Source organism: Conger conger, chromosome 2 (genome assembly GCF_963514075.1).
Source record: "Conger conger chromosome 2, fConCon1.1, whole genome shotgun sequence".
Lineage (NCBI taxonomy): Eukaryota > Metazoa > Chordata > Actinopteri > Anguilliformes > Congridae > Conger > Conger conger.
In genome coordinates this window covers 14,239,027-14,259,819 of record NC_083761.1, presented here as the reverse complement: position 1 = coordinate 14,259,819, position 20,793 = coordinate 14,239,027, and the positions used below count along the sequence as shown (strand labels likewise).

General features: G+C 41.8%; 1 protein-coding gene across 1 annotated transcript in view; it reads left to right on the top strand.

Moving 5' to 3' along the window:
* pcdh15b (protocadherin-related 15b) overlaps positions 1 to 20,793 on the top strand; it is a 158,040-nt gene that overhangs the window by 47,498 nt on the left and 89,749 nt on the right. The window contains exons 6-9 of the mRNA XM_061231247.1: positions 698 to 853; positions 6,152 to 6,271; positions 6,576 to 6,686; positions 10,581 to 10,751. Coding sequence (XP_061087231.1) covers positions 698 to 853; positions 6,152 to 6,271; positions 6,576 to 6,686; positions 10,581 to 10,751 — 558 coding nt within the window. The remainder of the gene's footprint in view (positions 1 to 697; positions 854 to 6,151; positions 6,272 to 6,575; positions 6,687 to 10,580; positions 10,752 to 20,793) is intronic.

The following is a 20,793-nucleotide window of genomic DNA, read 5'->3' as shown; positions in this document are numbered from 1 at the left end:
GAGTGTATCTCCACTGAGGGGTTATATCATGTCCTGCTATTTCCATCAAGATTACAGCCTTCCTATGGGCATGGATATCCAAAGACTTCGCAATGCTTCAGCATGTGTTTGGGATACAATTATACATGTATTTTACCTGAAACAGGGAAATGTCATAATGTTGCCATAGAAATGAATAATCAATAATAACAACAATTATTATAGTCAACAATAATCATCACCTGATTTGCTGCCTAAGGATTCTCAGAACTGTTTTCTTTCACAAAATGGAAATATATCAAGGTATAATAAAATGTTCCAGTCAAGTCAGGCACCTGAACGTAATGACAACATGATGTATTTATTCATGATGTCCAAAAAAATCACCTATTGCCAACAGTTTTTCATGCACTACTCGAAGAAATGTCATTTTCTGTTTTTCTGCACATAGATTGATGTTGTGTTGTCCTTGCCTGATGTGTTGCTGGCAAAGGATTCCCTTAGACGTGCCAACTAATCAGGTTGTTGCCTGAGATATCAACATGAAACAAGAAAAGAAAAGTAAAATTGAGGCCGCAACAATGCCGCATATGTCTGAGCGTGGGCGAGGAGATCGCGTCCGTCAACATTCCGGAAAAAGGGCCGCCTGCCTGAAAGCGCTCCATCTGGGAATACGCGCCTTTGAAATCCTAACACAATTCCCTCTGCTTCCTTTCAGCCTCCGTCCTACACCCTTTCCATCGTGGTGCAGGTGCAGTGCACCAACGAGCTGGTCGGCACGGTCATCCTGCACGAGGTGCGGATCGTCGTGAGGGATCGTAACGACAACACCCCTCGTTTCCAGCAGCCGCGCTACTATGTAGCCGTAAATGAGGTGAGTAATTCCCAACCTAGTGGCACACAGCAGGACCAATCAGCCTTCCCCAGACGTCTGATGTGATTAACTCTCCGGAAAACGTTTACCTCACCTCCAGAGTTTCGCATTAATATTACTCACTGTAATGTAAATAAATAACTATTCACTTGGGGAATTTCTGCTCCGGTTGTAGGAGGTTTTGAACGTTTTGAATTTCTCTAACATTATTATGCTTGTTTACATTTTCATGGTGCTGTGATGTCAAATCACACCAGTGTTTGATTTTGTGCTTTTTCTTTACCGTAATTGAAGTGGGCCCCCTAGGCTTGTGGTCTGGTTGAGATGTGTTATTTGGTAGAATCCCAGCAGAGATGGTTGATCGTTCTTTTCAAATATTTCTAACATTGTGGTCAGGTCCTGAAACTTGCGATAATGATTCTTTTCAGTGTCCAATTGACATTGTAATTGTGATGGGTCTCTTGACAAAACCTGTACTTTGCTAGATACTGCCTACCTCAAGGTCCAAAACACCCTCTCTTGACCAAATCATTGACCAATTCACAGTGAACAGCGAAATAATAAATGCGTGGCTTCAAGTTAAAATTATTATTATTATTATTATTATTATTATTATTATTATTATTAGTAGTAGTAGTAGTTGTATTAATTGTAGTTGTTAGTTGTAGTAGTAGTAGCACTAGTAGTAGTGTAGTAGTGGTAGTAGTAGTAGTAGTAGTAGTAGTAGTAGTAATAGTAGTAGTATTGCTCGATTAATTATATTTTGTGAATCTTTTAAAATCTTTTAACTCTGGTTAGGTGCAACTTAGGGTAATGAAACTTTTGGGCGTTGCTGGAAGGCAGTGGAGTTGACACGGTGTGTGACCGTAATGCAATTATCCACCACACACCTTAGTGACCTATCTGTCTGTGTGTGTGCAGTTTTCCAAATAGATCGTCCGTAGGCATTGGGCAGCGCGTGCTGGTGACTAGCTCCCATACCGAGAGTGGAATAGATACATAGTGATTTTGTGGCTTTTCCTTAATTGAAATCTGTTCCCACGGGTGTTGTCTGCAAGATTTCTCTCATTAGGTCATAGCCCTTTCCGAGAATCAGACAGCTAGAAGTAGTGTCTGAACTAAAGTCTGTGCCACTGTCCGGGGTAGTACTGAAATTGTGATTTTTTATAAGTTAAATGTTCAGTTGATACACAGATTAGGAGTTATTTCCAGTGTAATGCAGTCACTTGGGCAACCTGTCAAGTCCTGCACAGTTCCAGATAAATCAGGCTTTACTAAGAGATTATAGAGCATAAATTTACTGCTAGTGCAAACAAGGGTTTATTGGTTACAACAAAAGCGCCTTTGTAGAAGGCCTGGAGCAAGGCACTGGTAGTAGCAGTAAGAGGAATCTCTTGGCTTCTCCTACATTAAAGGCTCAGTCATATAGATCGTCTGGACAGTTTAAGAGAAACATTCTGCTTTACACATGCATAGCTGTATGTGCTGTACTATAAGGCTCATATTGAGTCTTGAGCATGCAGAACAGTATCTTCAGTCTTTGCTGCTGTTCCACAACCTGGTGTCACCAGCCCTAAAGGCTTCTTCAACATTAACGGCTCAGTCATCTCTAGCATTTAGACAGTTTAAGAGAAGCAGTTGCATAGCTGTATGATAGTTGGGGGAGGATGAAGTGGTCGTCTGGCAGTCGGAAAGTTGCCAGTTCGATCCTCTGCCCTAGGTGTGTGCCCCTGAGCAAGACACCTAACCCCAATTGCTCCCAACGAGAAGGTCGGTGCCTTGCATGGCATCCTATCACCTTTGGTGTGTGTGTATGTGTGAATGGGTGAATGAGAGGCATTCATTGTAAATCGCTTTGGATAAAAGCGCTATATAAATGCAGTCCATTCCATTTATGTAAATACCAATATTGAGACTTGAGCACACGCAACTTCACACAGTATCGCTGAAGTTTCATCTGCTGTTCTCTGTGGCATTGCCGGATTGGTGACGATCAGAAAAGATGAGAGGCAGTTTCACACAGGCTGTGTAAAACCATGCTGGGGCATGTGAGATGGCTTGCACATTAACATTTTCCCTCAGTTTCTTTCTTTGCGTTGGCTGTGGGAAATAAAGTTTCTCCTGCTTGAAAAGACGTATGTTCGCTTGTCGTACAGTATCGTGATTGCTTAGCCCCTTGGGGCCTGGTTCAGTGTATAAAGGCCTCATAAATATATGGATTCCTTCCGGTTGGAACCTGCTTTAGACTGATGCATTGCTATTGAGGAAATGCCGTGAATGGGACATTGTGCTCATCTTTCTTTGCAGGAGGAAAGGTCTGGGACTTTCCTGTTTCATTCTCCACTTTGTAAGTGGACTACCCTGTATATAAGATCAGAGAGACAAATGAACAACTCTCAGTTTAATAGTAGTTGCTTATCATTGTATTTCAGTGTTTGTTCATATGACATACTGTTATTTATTCACATTTAGGCTTAATAAAGGCGGTTCCTCTGACAGAAAGCCCTAATGTGGTGTGCACCGCATGGCTCTGTTACATATTGTTAAGGGTTTTTGAAAAACATTGTCACAGCCTGTTGCTCTTATATTCCTCCCTTGCGGTTCCTTGACATTCTGATAGTTAATTCAGCTGGGAAGCGTCGATAGTGGAGTATGATGGAAAGCTGTAAAGCAGAATGCAGCAGCACTTCTGAAAACCCCCATAAATTCCATGACATTTTGCCAACGGAGTTACCGGGAACACGCACAAGGCGGGTAATGAACGGCGGCGTTGGGTTTGTCGACGAGCGCGGCACACGCTGGTCCCCTCAAGCCCGCTGTCGTCTTGTGTCCGTTAGCGTAATGAATTCTCTTTACGGGTGCGCCGATCTCACGAGGTGATTGTAGCGGTAGCCCATCACGCACGCTGAGAAAATGCAAAGCAGCATCCGCAGAGCAGCGGAAGGAGAAACGTGTGAGGACACATAGAGTAAGATGTAACGCTGTGAACTGCAATATACCTATATTTATTCCAATCCCTCTTCCTCTCCCCCTGCTCTCTCCCCCTCCCTCTTCCCCTCGCTCACTCTCTCCCCCTCCCCCCTTGTCTTCTCTCTCACCCTGTGATGGATTCCCCCTTTCTGGTCGTTCATTTCCGTAATTTAGGATAGGTGTTTTGAAGAGGCCACAGACAGCAGCCACTGGATGGTTGATTAAATTGAGAGACAATATTTAATCATGATTCTGGTGCTTCTCTCAACTGTTGGACGCTGATAAACACATTGTGGCTGGTAATCGCTTGTCTTATGAGACGTTTTAACATATGCTGAAACATTTGAATGGTGTGTGTGTGTGTGTGTGTGTGTGTGTGTGCGTACACGTGTGTGTATGTGCATGTGCGTGTGTACGTACGTGTGTGTGCATTCTGGCTGCGATCCTAGGTGTAGGATCATGGGGAAGTGATACCATCAGAATCCTGGAGCTCAGCAATGCAAGCACAGAAAAGGTTACAGGAGAATAATGGGAAACAGCAGGCGTTCCCTCTCACGTTGTGCAGATCATTGTGATACACTTTGTTATGGTGCCTCTGCTTTACATTAGGCGTACATGGAGGAAGTATAGTTCAAATGCTTAGCAATCTCACTTTTGCTTAAATGCATATTACTCCCATAATTACTATTTTATTAAAATAGCATGGCTTAAAATCAATTAGAAATGGCTTAACAGCTCTTGTTGTGTGAACAAGAAAGAAAAATCGCACATAATTCATTGAACCCTCTTTAGCGGGAAATGCGAACATAAAGAGCCTTTTTATCCTTCTCTGTGTTTGATCAAAGTTTGCTTTACTTCCAGTCACCCTCCTAGATATTTATTTCTAATTTACATGAAAGGACTAATGTGTTTGAAAAAAAGGCAATAATGTGTTGCTAAACTATTATTTCCTTTGACTGGTGAAAATAAATACAAGTTAAGTATGTTTTTTTGCCATTGGCTACAATGAGTAATTTTCTAATTTTACAGTCTGCTGTAATAGCTCAGTCTGAGAGGTTATTTTTTCTGATGTACATGTTCTTGAAGCCCTTCAAATGTCTGCTAATTATGATAATTAGCTTCATTTAGCCAAGTCTGTTATGATGTTGTCATTTTAATTTCCAATTATGTTCTCCAAGTATGTTTCTTAAATGTACCTGTGAAACAAACACGGGTTATGTTTTTGATTGTGTCACCTGGGGGGACCTGCAGGAAAGCAACAAACTGGCATCAGTGTGACATGACCAGACTGAATTTTGTTTACCATGTATGGCTAATTATATCATAACCACCATTTACAGTTGGCCTGCCGTCATAGAGGCTGCCCACCATATTACCAATATGTGACAAACATTAGACAAACCAGGCTCCCGTTTTCTCAGTTTTTCTCAGGACTGTCCTAGGTTCAATTTAAACAGATTTAATCTAAAATATAAGTACAGTGTAAAATGAAAATTAAACAATTTATTTCACAAAATTTTCACGCCATAGTAATTGAAGCTAAGCCACTGCATGATTAGCAATAGTGATAAATGTATAAAGAATCATTTGGCAAACTGATTCCTCTTGTTCTAGAAATTTCTTGTGTTTTGTGTTCTTGGAAAGCCTTTCAGAATACCATCCAGGGAACCATCTAAGGGAGTGAAATGTAATTGAGTTCCCCGGTGTTGCCAAGCTCTCTCTCTCAGCTCAGAGCTATTTCTTTCTATTTCTGCATCTGGGGCTCAAGTATGATAGGTGGAATGAGTGCTTTGGTGGTGTCCAACTGTCCGTATCAAAGAAGGTGATGAACAACTGTGTGTAGCAGCGTGGCAATAGAGTGTATGAGTCAAACTCTGCCAGGCCAATCGGCTACAGCTCAGCTCAAGCCAAAAAAAAAAAAGTACAGTTGTATGAATGCTTCTCTTTCATGCTGTCTGAGCTGCACTTCCATTCCATCTGTTTACTGCATTTCCTAAGAGTGTGTATCAATATGAAAGGTAATCTTGTCCAAAGTTTTTAAAGTTCACTTTAACCCCTTCCGGGCGATTGGGCCCTGCGTGTTACATCTCCCTTTACAGACGGATGGGCCCTGCGTGTTACATCTCCCTTTACAGACGGATGTGACCTGTGCGTCACATCTCCCTTAACAGACGGATGCCACGCCAGTGTTGTATTTGATCAAATGACCATTTTTAAAGTCACATGACCGTTTAAATGCATTGTGATTACTAGGCCTTTCTATGTGTTTTCTATAGGGCGCCTTAGTCCATAATAGAGTTTCTGTACTTTACCTGTTCCCTCTCAAAGCTGACCCCTGTTGGCACGACCATCTTCACCGGCTTCGCTGGAAACAACGGCGCCACAGACATCGACGACGGGCCCAACGGACAAATCGAGTACATCATTCAGTTCAACCCCAATGACCCGGTATGTGCCGTTTTGGTATGGAGTTCTTCTTCATCCCAAGATGGTAGCATTAACAGAAGTGCAGTGCGTTGGTCAAAAGGGCTGTAGAATAACTAGGTAACCATTCAGCCGGATCATAAGGATGAGAATGTATTTTAAGTGTCTGGGGTATCAGAAATGTCAGCGGGCAGGATGAAAAGCTTGAACGTGTTTGCCTGTGACTGCGAGAGGACTGGAATAGTTACTGCACCTGGCTGTTTATCTTTACGGTTGAGGTAGCTCGGGTTTGTGCCGGAGCCTTTTAACCCGGAGTTCTCTCCCGCAGACATCAAACAGAACCTTCAGCATCCCTCTCACCCTCGCCGGGTCTGTCGTGCTCCGAGAGAGGCTCAACTATGAGGAAACCACGCGATACCTGGTCATTATTCAGGCCAATGTAAGTCCACCGTTGTCTAGTCATCCATCAGTGATGAAGAGTTTAATACTGCCTGTTTTGTGAATAACAGTGACTTTAGTTGTTAGCAAGTTATTCTCGTACTGCGGCACAATGTTTTGTTAAAATGTGTACTTTTTTTTTGTTAAGAGATGAGTGTAATGTTGCTTCTTCTCCCTTTTCCCTCTGAGAGATGGAAAAACAGGGGAAGTGATTAAGTCGTGTTCATTTGGCTTTTAGCTTGCTTGAAAGGGGTAATTATGCTCAATAGTTCCTATGAAAACATTACGACGACTACTACTACCACTACTACTACTGCAGATGTTACTGCTGCTGCCACTGCTGATTCTGCTACTGCTACTACTGCTTCTGCTACTAATACTACTACTACTAATAATAATTATAATAATAATGTTTTAATGACGCCGAAAGAGTGATGAAATAAAATGTTGTACTCCAGTATGGTCATTTCGGAGTAAAGGCTTTTAGTACGCCAAAAACAATATGGAGTAAAGTCCTTCATTATTTGCAGTATTACAAATATTTAATATGCCTGCAAGAAATTCTTTTTTTTTTTTTTTCTTCAGAGGAAGCGCCTTCATATTTTGTGTGCAGTACTAATCATCTGTGAAAGAAAGCCACTCTGATGCATTGGGGTTATTAATGAACTTCTGCCTCTTAGATTTGTGTTATGAATAAAAGTAAACAACAGCTACCTGAACACTTAAATATTTGATCAAGTCTACTACATTATGAATAGCAATATTGGCTCATGTCATTATTTGTGCAGAGGCAAAGACCCGACTGAGAACCTGATTAAATCTTGCCACAAAATCGTTTGCCCTCAGTTACAATCTTTAATTCATGGTAATATTACCAACGTTGCAAGGAAAACAAGCAATGATTTCCTAATTGTTAAAGTCCACACTAAACTATTTTGAAGGAATATTGACAGAAGATTAACATTAGATTCTCAGAGAGAGAGAAACAATTTACTGGGAAGAATGTATATTCTGTAATTCTCCCATGGGTCACTGAATATCTACGTAAAATGTTGTTACATTAAAGCCGACAGTCTGCATTTTAACCTCGTATTCATTGTTACATTGTAAATTGTGCAGAGTACAGAGCCAATGCGACAAATGATGACACTGTCACTGTCCAAATACTTACGGCCTGCACTGTAGCATTAATCCACGTATTGCTGAAAACACAAATTTTGAGAAAATCTATTTTTTTTATAGCTATGAACTTCATTAGCAGTGCTTTGGGCATATTGACACCCTTTATTAAATTGCAGGCATGTACAAACATTCTCAACTGGCCAACATGCTATTGATTATTCTTGTGAGGTGCTTTTCTTTTAGTTGTTAATTCGATTGAAAATGCTCCGTCTCGCAACCAAAACACCCTCGTCCTGACCTCCCACCAAATTACGTCAGTTCATCCTCTAATGGAATATCTAAGGGAAAACCAGTCTACTGCTGGCCCTGTCTGTTGTCGTTTCTTTTTAGTACTGGGGCACTCTCCGTTCTGTACCAACTTACAATTGTCAAGCAGTCATCAAAAGCCTAGCCTGTAGTTTTGATGATGCCTTGCTTTGGATTAGTTTCAGTGTGGTAAGATCCCATGGTCCCTAATCATAACAACAGTAGTGTCTGTTGAAATCACCAATCTGGCTCTCTCTGGCTGTCCAGTCATATAAGGTATGTGCTGGGATTTTATGGCCTTGCATAAAATGGAAGTTATGCCTCTCTCAGGTGGGTGTTATCTATCACTTGTAGTTGATGGCCCAAATATATATTTTAAATTATTATTATTATTATTATTATTATGCTTATTAGTAGTAGTAGTATTGTTGTTAATGTTGTATTATTATTATTAATATTATTATTATTACATTTTAGTAAAGTATTCTCAATAAAACCGTTACCAAAGTATTGAATGACATGGTTTGATATTTCCCCCTGCCAGCAAGCGCTGAGAGTATGAATCAGCAAGAAAAATGTGGTTTTCTTGATAGTGAAATGATTGAAGCTGAAATGGAGAGGTAACATATATCCCAGCTCAGCCAGACAGTGGTTGTAAAGGCAGCATTTCCTAAAGAAAGTGGCTGGAGGCAGCCGTCATTTCTTCACTGGATGTCTTTGGGTGGAGGTAGTGTTTTTCACGAGACCTGCTGTATACTGTTCATGACAAGGTTCAATTACTGTTACTGTCTTGCTTCTTCAAAATGGACTGTCTACAGTTCAGTTCTTGACTGATGAAAAGACATCTCAGGGGAGTATTGGCTTCAAGTGTAGGAAAAGGATTGCTGTACAGGTATTCATGGTTACAATATAGCAAAAAAGCTATATTTGAGTGCCTCAAATGGTACATTGTAGAAATGGTAAATATACTGCAACTGAGTATGTAAGGAATGTGTTATATACATTCACTGAGCACTTTGTTAAGAACATCTGTACACCTACTTATTCATGCGATTATTAATCAGCCAATCGTGTAGCAGCAATGCATAAAATGCAGATACGGATCAACCATCAGAATGGGGAAAAACCATGCAATGATTATTAGTACCAGATGGGCTGGTTTGAGTATTCCTGTAACTGCTCATCTCCTGAAATTTTCACGCACAACAGTCTAGTTGTAGACTCTAGAATAGTGCGATAAACAAAAAACATCTAGTGAGCGGCAGTTCTGCGGATAGAAACGACTTCTTGAGGAGCGAGGTCAACTGAGAATGGCCAGACTGGTTCGAGCAGGCAGAAAGGCTATGGTAACTCAGATAACCACTCTGTACTATTGTGGTGAGCAGAAAAACATCTCAGAATGCACGTGAAACCTTGAGGAGGATGGGCTACAACAACAAAAGACCACATCAGGTTCCAATTCTGTCACCGAAGAAGCAAAGGCTGAGCAGTGGGCATAGGCTCACCAAAACTTGACAACTGAAGACTGGAAAAACCTAGCCTGGTCTGATGAATCATGATTTCTGCTGAGGCATACAGATGGTAGGGTCTGGTAGGGTGCCTTATGTCAACAGTCCAGTCTGGTGGCAGTGATGTAATGGTGTGGGGAATGTTTTCTTTGCACACTTTGGGCCTATTAATACCAGTCAATCATTGCTTGAATGCCACAGCCTATTTCAATATTTGCTGATCATGTGCATCCCTTCATGGCCACAATGTACCCATCTGCTAATGGCTACTTCCAGCATGTTAATGCACCATGTCACAAAGCAAAAGTAATCTCAAACTGGTTTCATGAGTTCAATGTTCTTCAGTGGTCTTCCCAGTCACCAGATCTAAATCCAATAGAACACCTTTGGGATGTGGTAGAAGTGATTCACAGCATGAATGTGCAGCTGACAATTCTGCAGAAAGTATGTGATGCAATCATGTCAACATGGAACTGAATCTCAAAGGAATGTTTTCAACATCTTGTGGAATCCATGCCACGAAGAATTGAGGTTTTGAGAGCAAAGGAAGGCCCTACCCAGTATTAGTGTACTGTTCCTAATAAAGTGCTCAGTGAGTGTATTTTGCTGTAAGTACTGTGTTTACAATGAGTAGCATAGCAAGTAGCATAAGCAATGGCACTAAAATTAATTTAATGAGATTAAGCAGTACATTTACAGCAATTGATTGATTTTTATTATTTTTATTGCAAGACTGATATCGAAACTAAGTACCCACATTTCCGTATTAAATACATGTATATAGTTTTTACTTGCTGTAGATTTAAACAAAATCCCTACTGCAAACCATAACCACAATATAGTGTAGGGAATGTGTGTGTGTGTGTGTGTGTGCGTGAGAGAGAGAGACATTGATTCACACTCCTATCACAGCCACGAATGACATTAAATGCTTACTGGGTCGATGTTTCGACCTCCAGGACCGGGCCCCTTATCCTAACGACCGTCTGACCGCCACCACCACGCTAACGGTGGACGTGCTGGACGGGGATGACCTGGGGCCGATGTTTCTGCCCTGCACGCCGGTGGGCCACACCCAAGACTGCAACCCGCTTACCTACAAGGCTGTGATCCTGGAGTTCACCGACCCTGTAAGTCTTCCACACGGAATGGCAACAGATGGCAACGGATCCGGAAAATTGTCATGACCAAGCTGGTCATGAAGCTGGTCTAGCTGGATATGAGCAGGTCAACCAGCATGGCAACGCTGGTCTAGCTGGGTATGAGCTGGTCATCCAGCTAGTGCTGGGCGCTTTTCTGAGCTGGTAGCTGGTCAAACCATCAAGCTGCGAGCTGGTCTGAGTTTGAGTCAACCAGCTAAACCATGTCAAAATGGGAGTTGGTCTGAACTGGTCAGCCAGCTATCAGCTGTTTCAAAACCTGGCGTAAGCTGTCAGCAGGGTTTATTTTGAATTTGCCAGGACTTCATATTTAAAGCAACACTGGAGGTTGGGAAACTAATTACGCATGGTGGGTGAGTTCAGACATGACAGAGAATTGAATGGGAAGAGTATAAGAGATGATAAGAGTAGTGTATTTATGGTGTAGATACTGTGCTTGGTTACTTTGATAAAGGTGAGTGACAGTTCCCCATCCATGGCCCATCTGCCCAGGTTTTAAGGCTCTTTCATCACTATTTCCTTGTTGGTGCTTCACTGGCTTACTGTTTAACCCTCAGAGACCTGTAAATATTTTATATATCGGGAGGAGTGCTTTTTTGCCCGGTGACGACCCAGGCGGTCTCAAAGGGTTAAAAAGAAAACACACAACTATTGGCACCATGCTTCCCAGAATTAAGACCCAGTCACACACACACACACACACACACACACAACCTGACTTACACCCAGTGAGCTTGCTCCAGAGTGAAGACTCGCCCAGTCAACTCGCTACAGAGTGGAGGTTCACACCCAGTCAGCTTGCTCTGGGCTTCGCTGTTTGCATTCCTAATCTCCTGAGCTGCACATGTCACTGGAGCTGCATGAATATTTCATTAAATAATGAGTCGCACTATTTATTTATTTATATTTTTCAGCCTGAGAATGCCGGTGAGGTCTGTGTTAGGGAAATTCAGCATCGAGGCTGACGTTCCTGTCTTTTCATGGGTATTCAGCGGTGTGGGGGTCGTGTAGTTGCTGTTTATCAGTCGAGCGGCGTTTGTTGTGGAACACAGTGGTGGCTATGACATACAGAACTATAGATTTGCTAACAATCAAGATTGTACTGTAAGAAAAAGTGAAAATCTTTTGGAGGCTGTGTGGACAGTTTAGGAACTGGAAGACTTTTCACCAGGAGCGAGGAGGAATTGGCATTGAGTATTTGACAGAGTTGCACAGAACCTGTACTATGTTGCATTGTTTTGGCTTATGCAATATTAATGCTTTCTGCTCACTGATATTTTGCCATGATTCCTTCAGAGGTGATTTGGCATAATAATAAAGAAAACAGAAGCTTTTTGAAGTAGAGCCGAGCACTTTCAAATTTAGAAGAACTCAATTAAGGGCAAAAAACAATGTGCTCCAACAGACCACTGGGAAAAATTAATAAATAAAGGCAGACTAATAAACAGCAAAATTGTGAAAGTGAGATACTGAATTATTTAATCAAGCAGCTTGCCTTGCCATGACTTTTTTTCTGTTATTTAAAGCATGCTGCTGATGCGCTTCTTCTGTCTAATGCTTCAGACTCCCCAAGGCTTTAGTCATTGTTTCGTATTTGACAGAGTAAATTCACTCTCTCTGATTCAGGCTGACTCTTACAGTGAATTGTTCTTCCCTTTCTATTCTCTGTGCAGCAGTAAGTGACGCAAGAAGTCTGCATACGCTAATCTTATGAGATGCAGAATTTTCAGGAGATTTGTTTTACACAGTGGGGCACCAGTACCTGAAAGTGGGGAGAGCAAGTCACAGATGTTTAGTATGATGATGATAAGATTTATATGTAACAAGTTTAGTCAGAAAAATGGAAATGAAACAGAACTTTGTTCTCCCTGCTTCTCTGGTCTGTTATTGTACATTTACTCATCCAGTGATTTTTATACCAGACTGACCTCATGAGACAGTCTGGGTTTACCTAGAAGATGTCTTCTAAATTTAAAAGATTTTTTCAATTTTTTTTCTTTTTCTCCCAATTTGGTAGCCAATTATACCCTATCTAATGGTACTAGCTGGGGATACACCACCTTACCATCCCGTCCCTCGGCGGCCCAATTAGATCTTGCGACCCTGAGAGCGACACGCCTTCTCCAAGCCGCCTCGTCTCAATTAGACCGTTACTCCGAGGCGCTCCGGGGCGCTGTATGTGATGATCCCTACTAACCCTGCCAAGTCCATCCCCTGGAGCAGCGAGCCAATTATGCCGCTCCACGAGAGCCGGCCAAACTTGGCTTTTTGGCAGGACCAGGTATCAAACCCCAGTCCTCGGTGTGCAACTGCAACAAGAAGACATCTCTTTTGGCGGTCCTTCATCTTCCCTGTGTAGACGATCGTTTGTGCAGGTCTGTAGAGAACAACTTGAGTCTGGTTATCTGAGCTATGCTGGGCAGCTCACAGCCACATTTTATCACCTGTGTCAAAAATGCACTGGCATTCCAGGCCAGGCTTACATTCTGCTGCAGAGAAATCAGTCCATCACAATTGTTTGATCTACTGAAGCACGCTTTTCCTTTGCCCTCTTGTTTCTGTTACTGTAAAAGGCTAAGTACCATTTTTGTATCACCCACTGACACCAAATGACTCCAACAAACCCCCTACAACAGTGTGCTTTTCGTTCTTAATCCAAGTTTCATTTGAGAATGTCTCAAATTCCCAAGTTTTGCTTGTGGGCAAAAGAGGGATCGATACGGTGGGTGCTGCACTGATCTTGGTAATCTATCCTGTGAAATGGACTGGTGAACTGTACTGAGTAATGTGACTTTGGTAGCAGAGCCCAGCCAGATTACTTATAGACACTTTCCCCGCAAGGCAAAAAGGAGACAGAGATACAGGTGGCGTTTACTCCATTATAGTGAAAATACGAGCTGGTACTGTATCTTGAGAAAGTGTGCATATACTGTTGTCACTTTTGTGCTGTGCTGCTTCAAATGATCTACGGTCTTGAAAATCTACAATCGTTAACACTCCTGTAGTATTTTAACCTTGTAAATAGTGTTGTTTTTCCTAAATATTTCGTTGATATTCTGTACCTAGGTGTTTTGGTCAGTTGTCTTGTCTTTACGACTTGTCGCCTTGTCGGACGTGTAGGACATTGTAGACCACCTGTGAGTCAGGTGAGTGATTTGTTTCCGATGCCTCTATTGTAGAGGATGACATGTCAGCACTCTGCCAATGAGTGAGTGAGGGATGGCTTCAGATTCTGTGACATACTGCAGTAACAGGTTCTGTCCATCCATCAATTTTCAAAACTTATTCCTGGTCAGTTTTACAAGGGAGCTGGGGCTTCGTCCAGCATGCAGTACCTCAGGGGTAGAAATACACACTGGACAGGGCCCACACAACATTGACCCACGCATTCTTACATATGGGCAATTTAGTCACCAATTAGCGTAGCTTGTATGTCTTTGTACTGTGGGAGGAAACCGATAGAAAATAACTGGTTCCAAATACATTATTTTTTTCTTTTTCTCATCTACTTATGAGAAGGATTTCCCCGCAGTGCCGTATAAATAAATAAAATACTTTTAAAGAGACATTTCAGCTGCAACTTGGTCACACAGTTATCATGACCTCAAAAGCTTGCACTGGGTGGGTGGAATATGGATTGGACTGGTTGTTTGGGGGTGTTTATTAACAAATGCAGAGGTCAGTTGTATTAACCTGGTGATGTTGGGTTGTGTTATTAGGGTGTAACAGATTTAAGGGGGCTGGATACTCTGCTACCTGCATAAATGCAATCATGTGGAAGCAGTACCAGAGGACTTTGAGAGAGTAATTATACCTGAAGTGGGCAATTATATGAGAGATATCAATGCAATTTCTTCAACAACCATTTTCATTTTATTTGGTGAATTATGTGGTGGGCTCATGACACTTGCTGATAAATAATGCTAAATCATATCTAATACTGAAAAGGGTAATAAGCAGTAATATGATTACTGAAGCTCCATTTTACTTCTAATTCCCTAAGACTACATTAAAAAATACTCACAGCTGACCCCTGGAAATATAACATGGTAGATGGTGTTTGCTTCAATTTTCGAGAGGGTTTGAGTTTGTTGTCAACATATCCATTCAAGGGCACACTTTATTATGGTTGAGAGAGTGAAAGACTATGATCCGGTATTCAGAAGTGACATTAGCTCTTATCAAACCTCTAAAAAGCGGGAATGCATGCCAAGGGTTCCATCACTCACAAGGCTCTTACAGGAATAATTTTGCCGCATCTTGTCTGGTAGTCACTCAAATGGCCTCTCTCTCATTTATGAATGTACTGTATTATCTCTAATATTCCCCAAGTATCTATCTCTGTCTCTCTCTCAAACACACACACACATGCACACACAGACACATACACGCAGACATATTCGCACAGACACACGCCTACTCTCACTGAGCACTTTATTAGGAACACCTGTACACCTACTTATTCATGTGATTATCTGATCAGCCAATAATTACATAGCAGCAGTGCGTACAATCAGATGCAGGGGCAGGTAATGTTCATCTCCTAGGATTTTCCTGCGCAACAGTAACATAAGTCTTAAGTATAAAAAAGAAGTCAAATAAATACCTAATAATGTACACTGTGCATTCAGTGCATATAACATCTTACTATTCCTAATGTTATCATCAGATAAAACAAGGTGTTTTTGCACCTTAACAGAAGCTCCTGACCTGTATTTGCATGATTTTATGCATTGCACTGTTGCCACACGTTTGGCTGATTAGATTAGACCGCATGAATAAGTCGGTGTACGGATCTACCTAATAAATTGCACACTTAGTGTATATTGGCCTTTGCCTTTAACAAAGAGTGCAGGATGTGAAGTGGTAAATATGAAATATTTTCAGTTCAACACACATTACAATGAGCTCAGTGGATTGAATGGATTGGAATACTACTAAATGAATTTAAGGACAAAGCACGATGGTTGAATGGCACATCCCCCCCCCAAACAATGCGTCTCGGCTGACCGACATCAAGTCATGACTCGACCACTTTTCTTCCTATAATAGGCGTCACTAATTATACTAATGGATATCAACCTCCTGGTCCGACGTTGATTAGATGTCCAGCTAGGGTGGAGGACGGTATCACAGGCCTGCTCATGGCTCACTTATCTAGAGCAATATCTTTAGAAAGGCAGGTGTTTTCTCCACAATAAACTGAAAGGCTATGAACGTGGTTGTATTACATCTATGGTAGAGTACAGTTGCTTTTTTGGACCAACCGTTATCAGAAAGGCCCGTTGCTTAGATACTCAGTCCCAGGTTTGTAGTACTTGCTCTTGAGATTCTGAAGTGTTGGAGGTTGTGTGCCGTTTTGTCATCTGATGCTTTCTTTCGCCACTTACCAAATGCAATATGGCTGTTTGGGTGATCGCCAGAGGACCCAAACATGTAATCAAGTGAAGAAATCTGAGCAGCAATCTGAGAGATTTCGCTGTCGCCTTCCAAAGGGATTATAGAACAGCATATTTTGAGACTGGTGAGAGTGTTTCCAAAGTGATACTACTGGCAGTGATTGTTTTAGAGTTAACAGTAAGTATTGCAACAACTCATTTGATGCTTTATCATTTCTGTGGTGGAAGTAAAGCTGTTTTCTTCTTTAACATTAGGGTTGGTGTATTGAGTGGTGGGTGGGAAAGGATTAGGGGGGTGAACATACTCAACATGCTCAGATGAGTAGCCTCATAAGAACACAGGCCTACCTACCATAAAAAAGGATGCACTTTACAGTGTAGAGTATCCTTACAAGTTTTAATGATGCATATAAAGCAGTTTTCTAAGCCCTTTTAGATAACCACTTGAAATGCATAATCATTCTCACAGGTTCATCAATGCAACATCCCCTGCCAATTTCAAAAGCAAGCATGACCTCTCCTCCAAAGTACTTTTCTGCAGGCAGTTACAGCACTCCATTTTACTCTTTAGTCCTTCAGCTCGGTGCTGTGGTCATTGAGCCTGGGGAGTGGCCTTCATGTGCAGCTGATACGGGCTGACACCCTTTGTGCTCACTGACTGTAACGTTAGCCAGGACTGGGCACACCTCACCAGCATTTGCACATGTAAACGTAGAGGTGATTTCTGAACTAAACTTTCTAAACTGTGTGAAGGAAGAAAAAAAAAAAAGAAAACTAATTTATTTGCATGTCAAAGTTAAGGACAAACCTTGATTGAATCCATGCTCCAGTGTTTTAGCTTTATAAGCCAGCTGACAGCCCTCAGTAATTTGATAGACAAGTGCAGAAGTTATACCTCTTTAATACGAAGGTGATTTAGTCCCTGTGACTTTCACTGTCAGGGAGAAAAACATGGCAAGCTATTCGAAGTAAACAATGGCCTCTAGTAAACGAGGACTTAAGTGAAATGGTGTCGCGTGACCTCAGTGCCGGAGTTGCGGAATTGCCGTGGTTATGTGAATGTCCTGATGCCAGGGATCGTGTTGTTGGCAGAGTGGTCTGTACAGAGGGGATCTGACAAGCACACCTGTCACCTGTCAGGACAGCCGAGTGGTGCTGTGAGCTCAGCGGCGAAGGTTATAGGTGCTATGTGGACAGTCTTGCTACTGCACTGCTATATCTCTTGCCTTTCAACAACTGCAGTCCTTTTTCTGTAGTGCCGCATTCTATATGCTGTACACCGCTCTGTTAAAACCCTTTGGCCCTGTTTTATAGTACTGCAACTAATTCTCTGTTTCATTAATTACTTCTGTGACTGGGACTGATTCATTTGCTTATTCAGTGTAAGATTTAGCCAATCCGTGTTTAGTGTGTTGCATTTTTTGGGTCAGATAGGAAAATGCTTTCAAAAACTGAAAGTGCTCACGGCTTTCAGGTTACTGCTGTGCTTTCGTACACATCTAAGAGCTTTCAGGCAAAGTTACAACAAAAGTGAAGACCTCTCAGGTTGAAAATAATAGACCCAAAGTACAAAGGACACATGATAAATCATTATTTCTTGACATGCACTTTCAGACTAATTGGAATTCAGGGGCATAGTTTTTTTATTATCATGCTCCGTTATTAGTCATAGCAAAAAAACAGAAGGTTAACTAAGTAACCTTTTCTGAGTGAATGGCAGTCTCTGGCTTGTATGATAAAGTGCAATGAGTAGCAGTCAGGATGTGAATTTAGTCTATAGGGCCGCCTGAGGTACCTCTGTCTGCACATATGCAACTGTATATCATGTGTCCTATAAAGGATAGTGCACACATAAATCTTCCTTAGTTTCTGCAAACGCACTGACTCAGAACAACAAGAAGGACTGGTGACTACCTTTCACTATACAAACAGCAGTAGCTACTGCCATTATCTAGAGATAAACCACAGCAAAAAGAAACACTCTGGAAACAGTATCAGGGTTAATAAAACAGGGCTTAGGAAGACTGTGTCATTTGCTATATTCCGTAGAATTATGTTCACACATCTGGAGCTTAGAGTTACAAACTCAGAGCATTACAGTGGCTACTTCTTACTAACCGTTAGTAACATGGTGGCTGGCAGGTACTTTGGAAGATAAAATGTTTGTTGAGAACAGTAAATTTGATATAGCAACTTATTTAGGAGTTAACTGTTGCTACCAACATTTTTAATGATGTCAGATTTCTCGTACTCATAAACCCGGTGAATTGATACCCAACTTTTCCGAATTCCAAGTTAACAGGCCATTTCCTTGTGAGAAGGTCATAATTACAGGTATCCAAGATATCTGGACTGCAGCCGTATACACACATTGGTACCAAAGAGGAAGTAAATTAACAATAGCATAATGGGATTGCTTACATTCAGTGTGCCAATGAGTTTATAAGTCAGAGACTGTCTTAACCTTATTTTATTAAGCCTGCACAAAATACGCCAGTAGCCAACTATCTATTCTCATGGAATGTTCTAGCTCCCCAAAAGACATGCTCTGATTGCAACAGATGCTGCAATTAGGTGCAAACAAACTAATCATACTTTGGGTCAGGAACACCCTGGAGAATAACACACATGAGGATAGATGCAGATGCTGCAGCTAAAAAAACTACCATCCACAGTCTCAAAGAGGACATTAATGAGAGAGAGAGAGACAGAGCGACAGAGAGAGAGGAATAGAGGGAGAAATTGTGTGTGTGTGAGGGAGCGAGAGAGCGAGAGAGGTATATTATCATGCTTTGAAGGCGAAACAAGGAAACTGCCTGTGACTTCACCTTATCGAAATTGGGAATGGGTGCCCCTGCAGCCTACAATTATGAACAAGTCAGATGTCTTCCAGAACTGGTCACACAGCAGGTCTGCAATATTTAGCCAAACATCCCCCTGCACCTCCAAAATCAGCCCCATAATCAACCCTTGCACCAGCTCACGGAATAGGGGGGATAGAGACTCGGGTTGAGAAAGCTAAAGAGTGGGGGCAGGGGGTTTCAGGTCCAGCAAGATTAATCTGGTCTGGTGCCCCATAAGCGGGTTTGGCATGCCAAACGGGAGGATGGTCCACGTAGGAATAACACCCATCACAAGCTGTCCTCACACGTCCTGGCAGGAGAAACTACAGAGTTGCACAGATTGGGGCTAAGCATGCGGCCAAAAACCCAGTGAAATCCTGAGATACGGTACACTATGAGAGAGGGTGGCAGGTTTGATTGAATGGTCAACCACTTCTCCTGGTACCCTCAGCTGGTAGACTGGTCATAGAGCTGTCATCATCATGAAGCATTGTATATTGTGATGTCAGTAAGCACAATTCTAAAGTCACTGTAAATTTCCAGCTATTAAACTAATGGACCAACACACAGCTAAATAAATATAAATATCTTTAATAGGGGGAAAGACTACACTTCTGCCTTCTTAAATTTATTTTTCCCAAAAAAAAATGTCCTTCCATTATCACAAAGTTCTAGTGTATGATGCAGATTTGTGTGTGTATACATTTCAACAGATGGGTGAGAACGGGTACAACAAACAAGGGATTGAGCTACTGTTCCTTAGAGGAGGGATTGGCATTTAGCAGTGCCACAGGGTAATTATTGCCATGTTTCCACACTGTTAAATGTCTGTGTAAACTTCACTGCCAAACATGGGAGCAGCCCAAAAATTGGAGTCCTGGGACTTTCATTTACCTAGGAGTTAGTCAGCGGAACTGCAGATGTAAATTAAAGATTCTAGCTGACGTTGAGGAGACCCAGGCAGGTGAAAAACTAGTTAACCGCTTTGCTGGACAAGACCAGGGTTCATTTTCAAACATAAGCTAGCTAGCAAGAACACTTAGAGAAAATTACTGAGACCCATGAGATGGAATACAGATGTTATGATGCAGAAGAAGGATATCATGACTCTACTGAGGATTACAGTGCATAATAATGGTGAGAGGATGGGCCAATTTGATCGAATCAGGAAATAGAGCGTGCAATGGGGAGGCCTGCTATTACAAGGTAGCTAAGCTAGGTGGCTACTCTGCAAGATACGGACTGGTTTCAACTGAATTTACTGCCTGTGACCACTAGGTTTTACCCAAGCTGCCAAAACCGAGCTTTGTTTTTGAAGCTCATTTCCTGATTCTGTTGAGAGACATTGCCCACGAGTACCAGCGTTATTGGCTCCAGTATACAGTAGGTGTTCCAGCGACCCAAAGTCAAGTTTTTTCTTTATCTATTGTCTCCCCATGCGATTCCTAGTCCATATTTTTTCTGTGGTCTATTTTACCATTTCCTCAAGGTGGCAACGGATGTTTGCAGCTAGATGATGTGATATCATGAATCTGGTGGAAGAAGCCTCCTTACCTAGGAACATGGATGATTCATTATTCATTAATTTTCAACATAGTTTATAGGTGCTTTGGGAATACAGAGTGTAGTAAGTGTAAAGAGAAAAGGAGGCAGATGTCTGCACTGTTCTTTATGGGTTGTATAGCATGAAGTCATGCATGTGCACGCGTGAGCATAATAACATATTTTACAGGAAAGTACACATATTTATTCATATTACTCATCATCTGG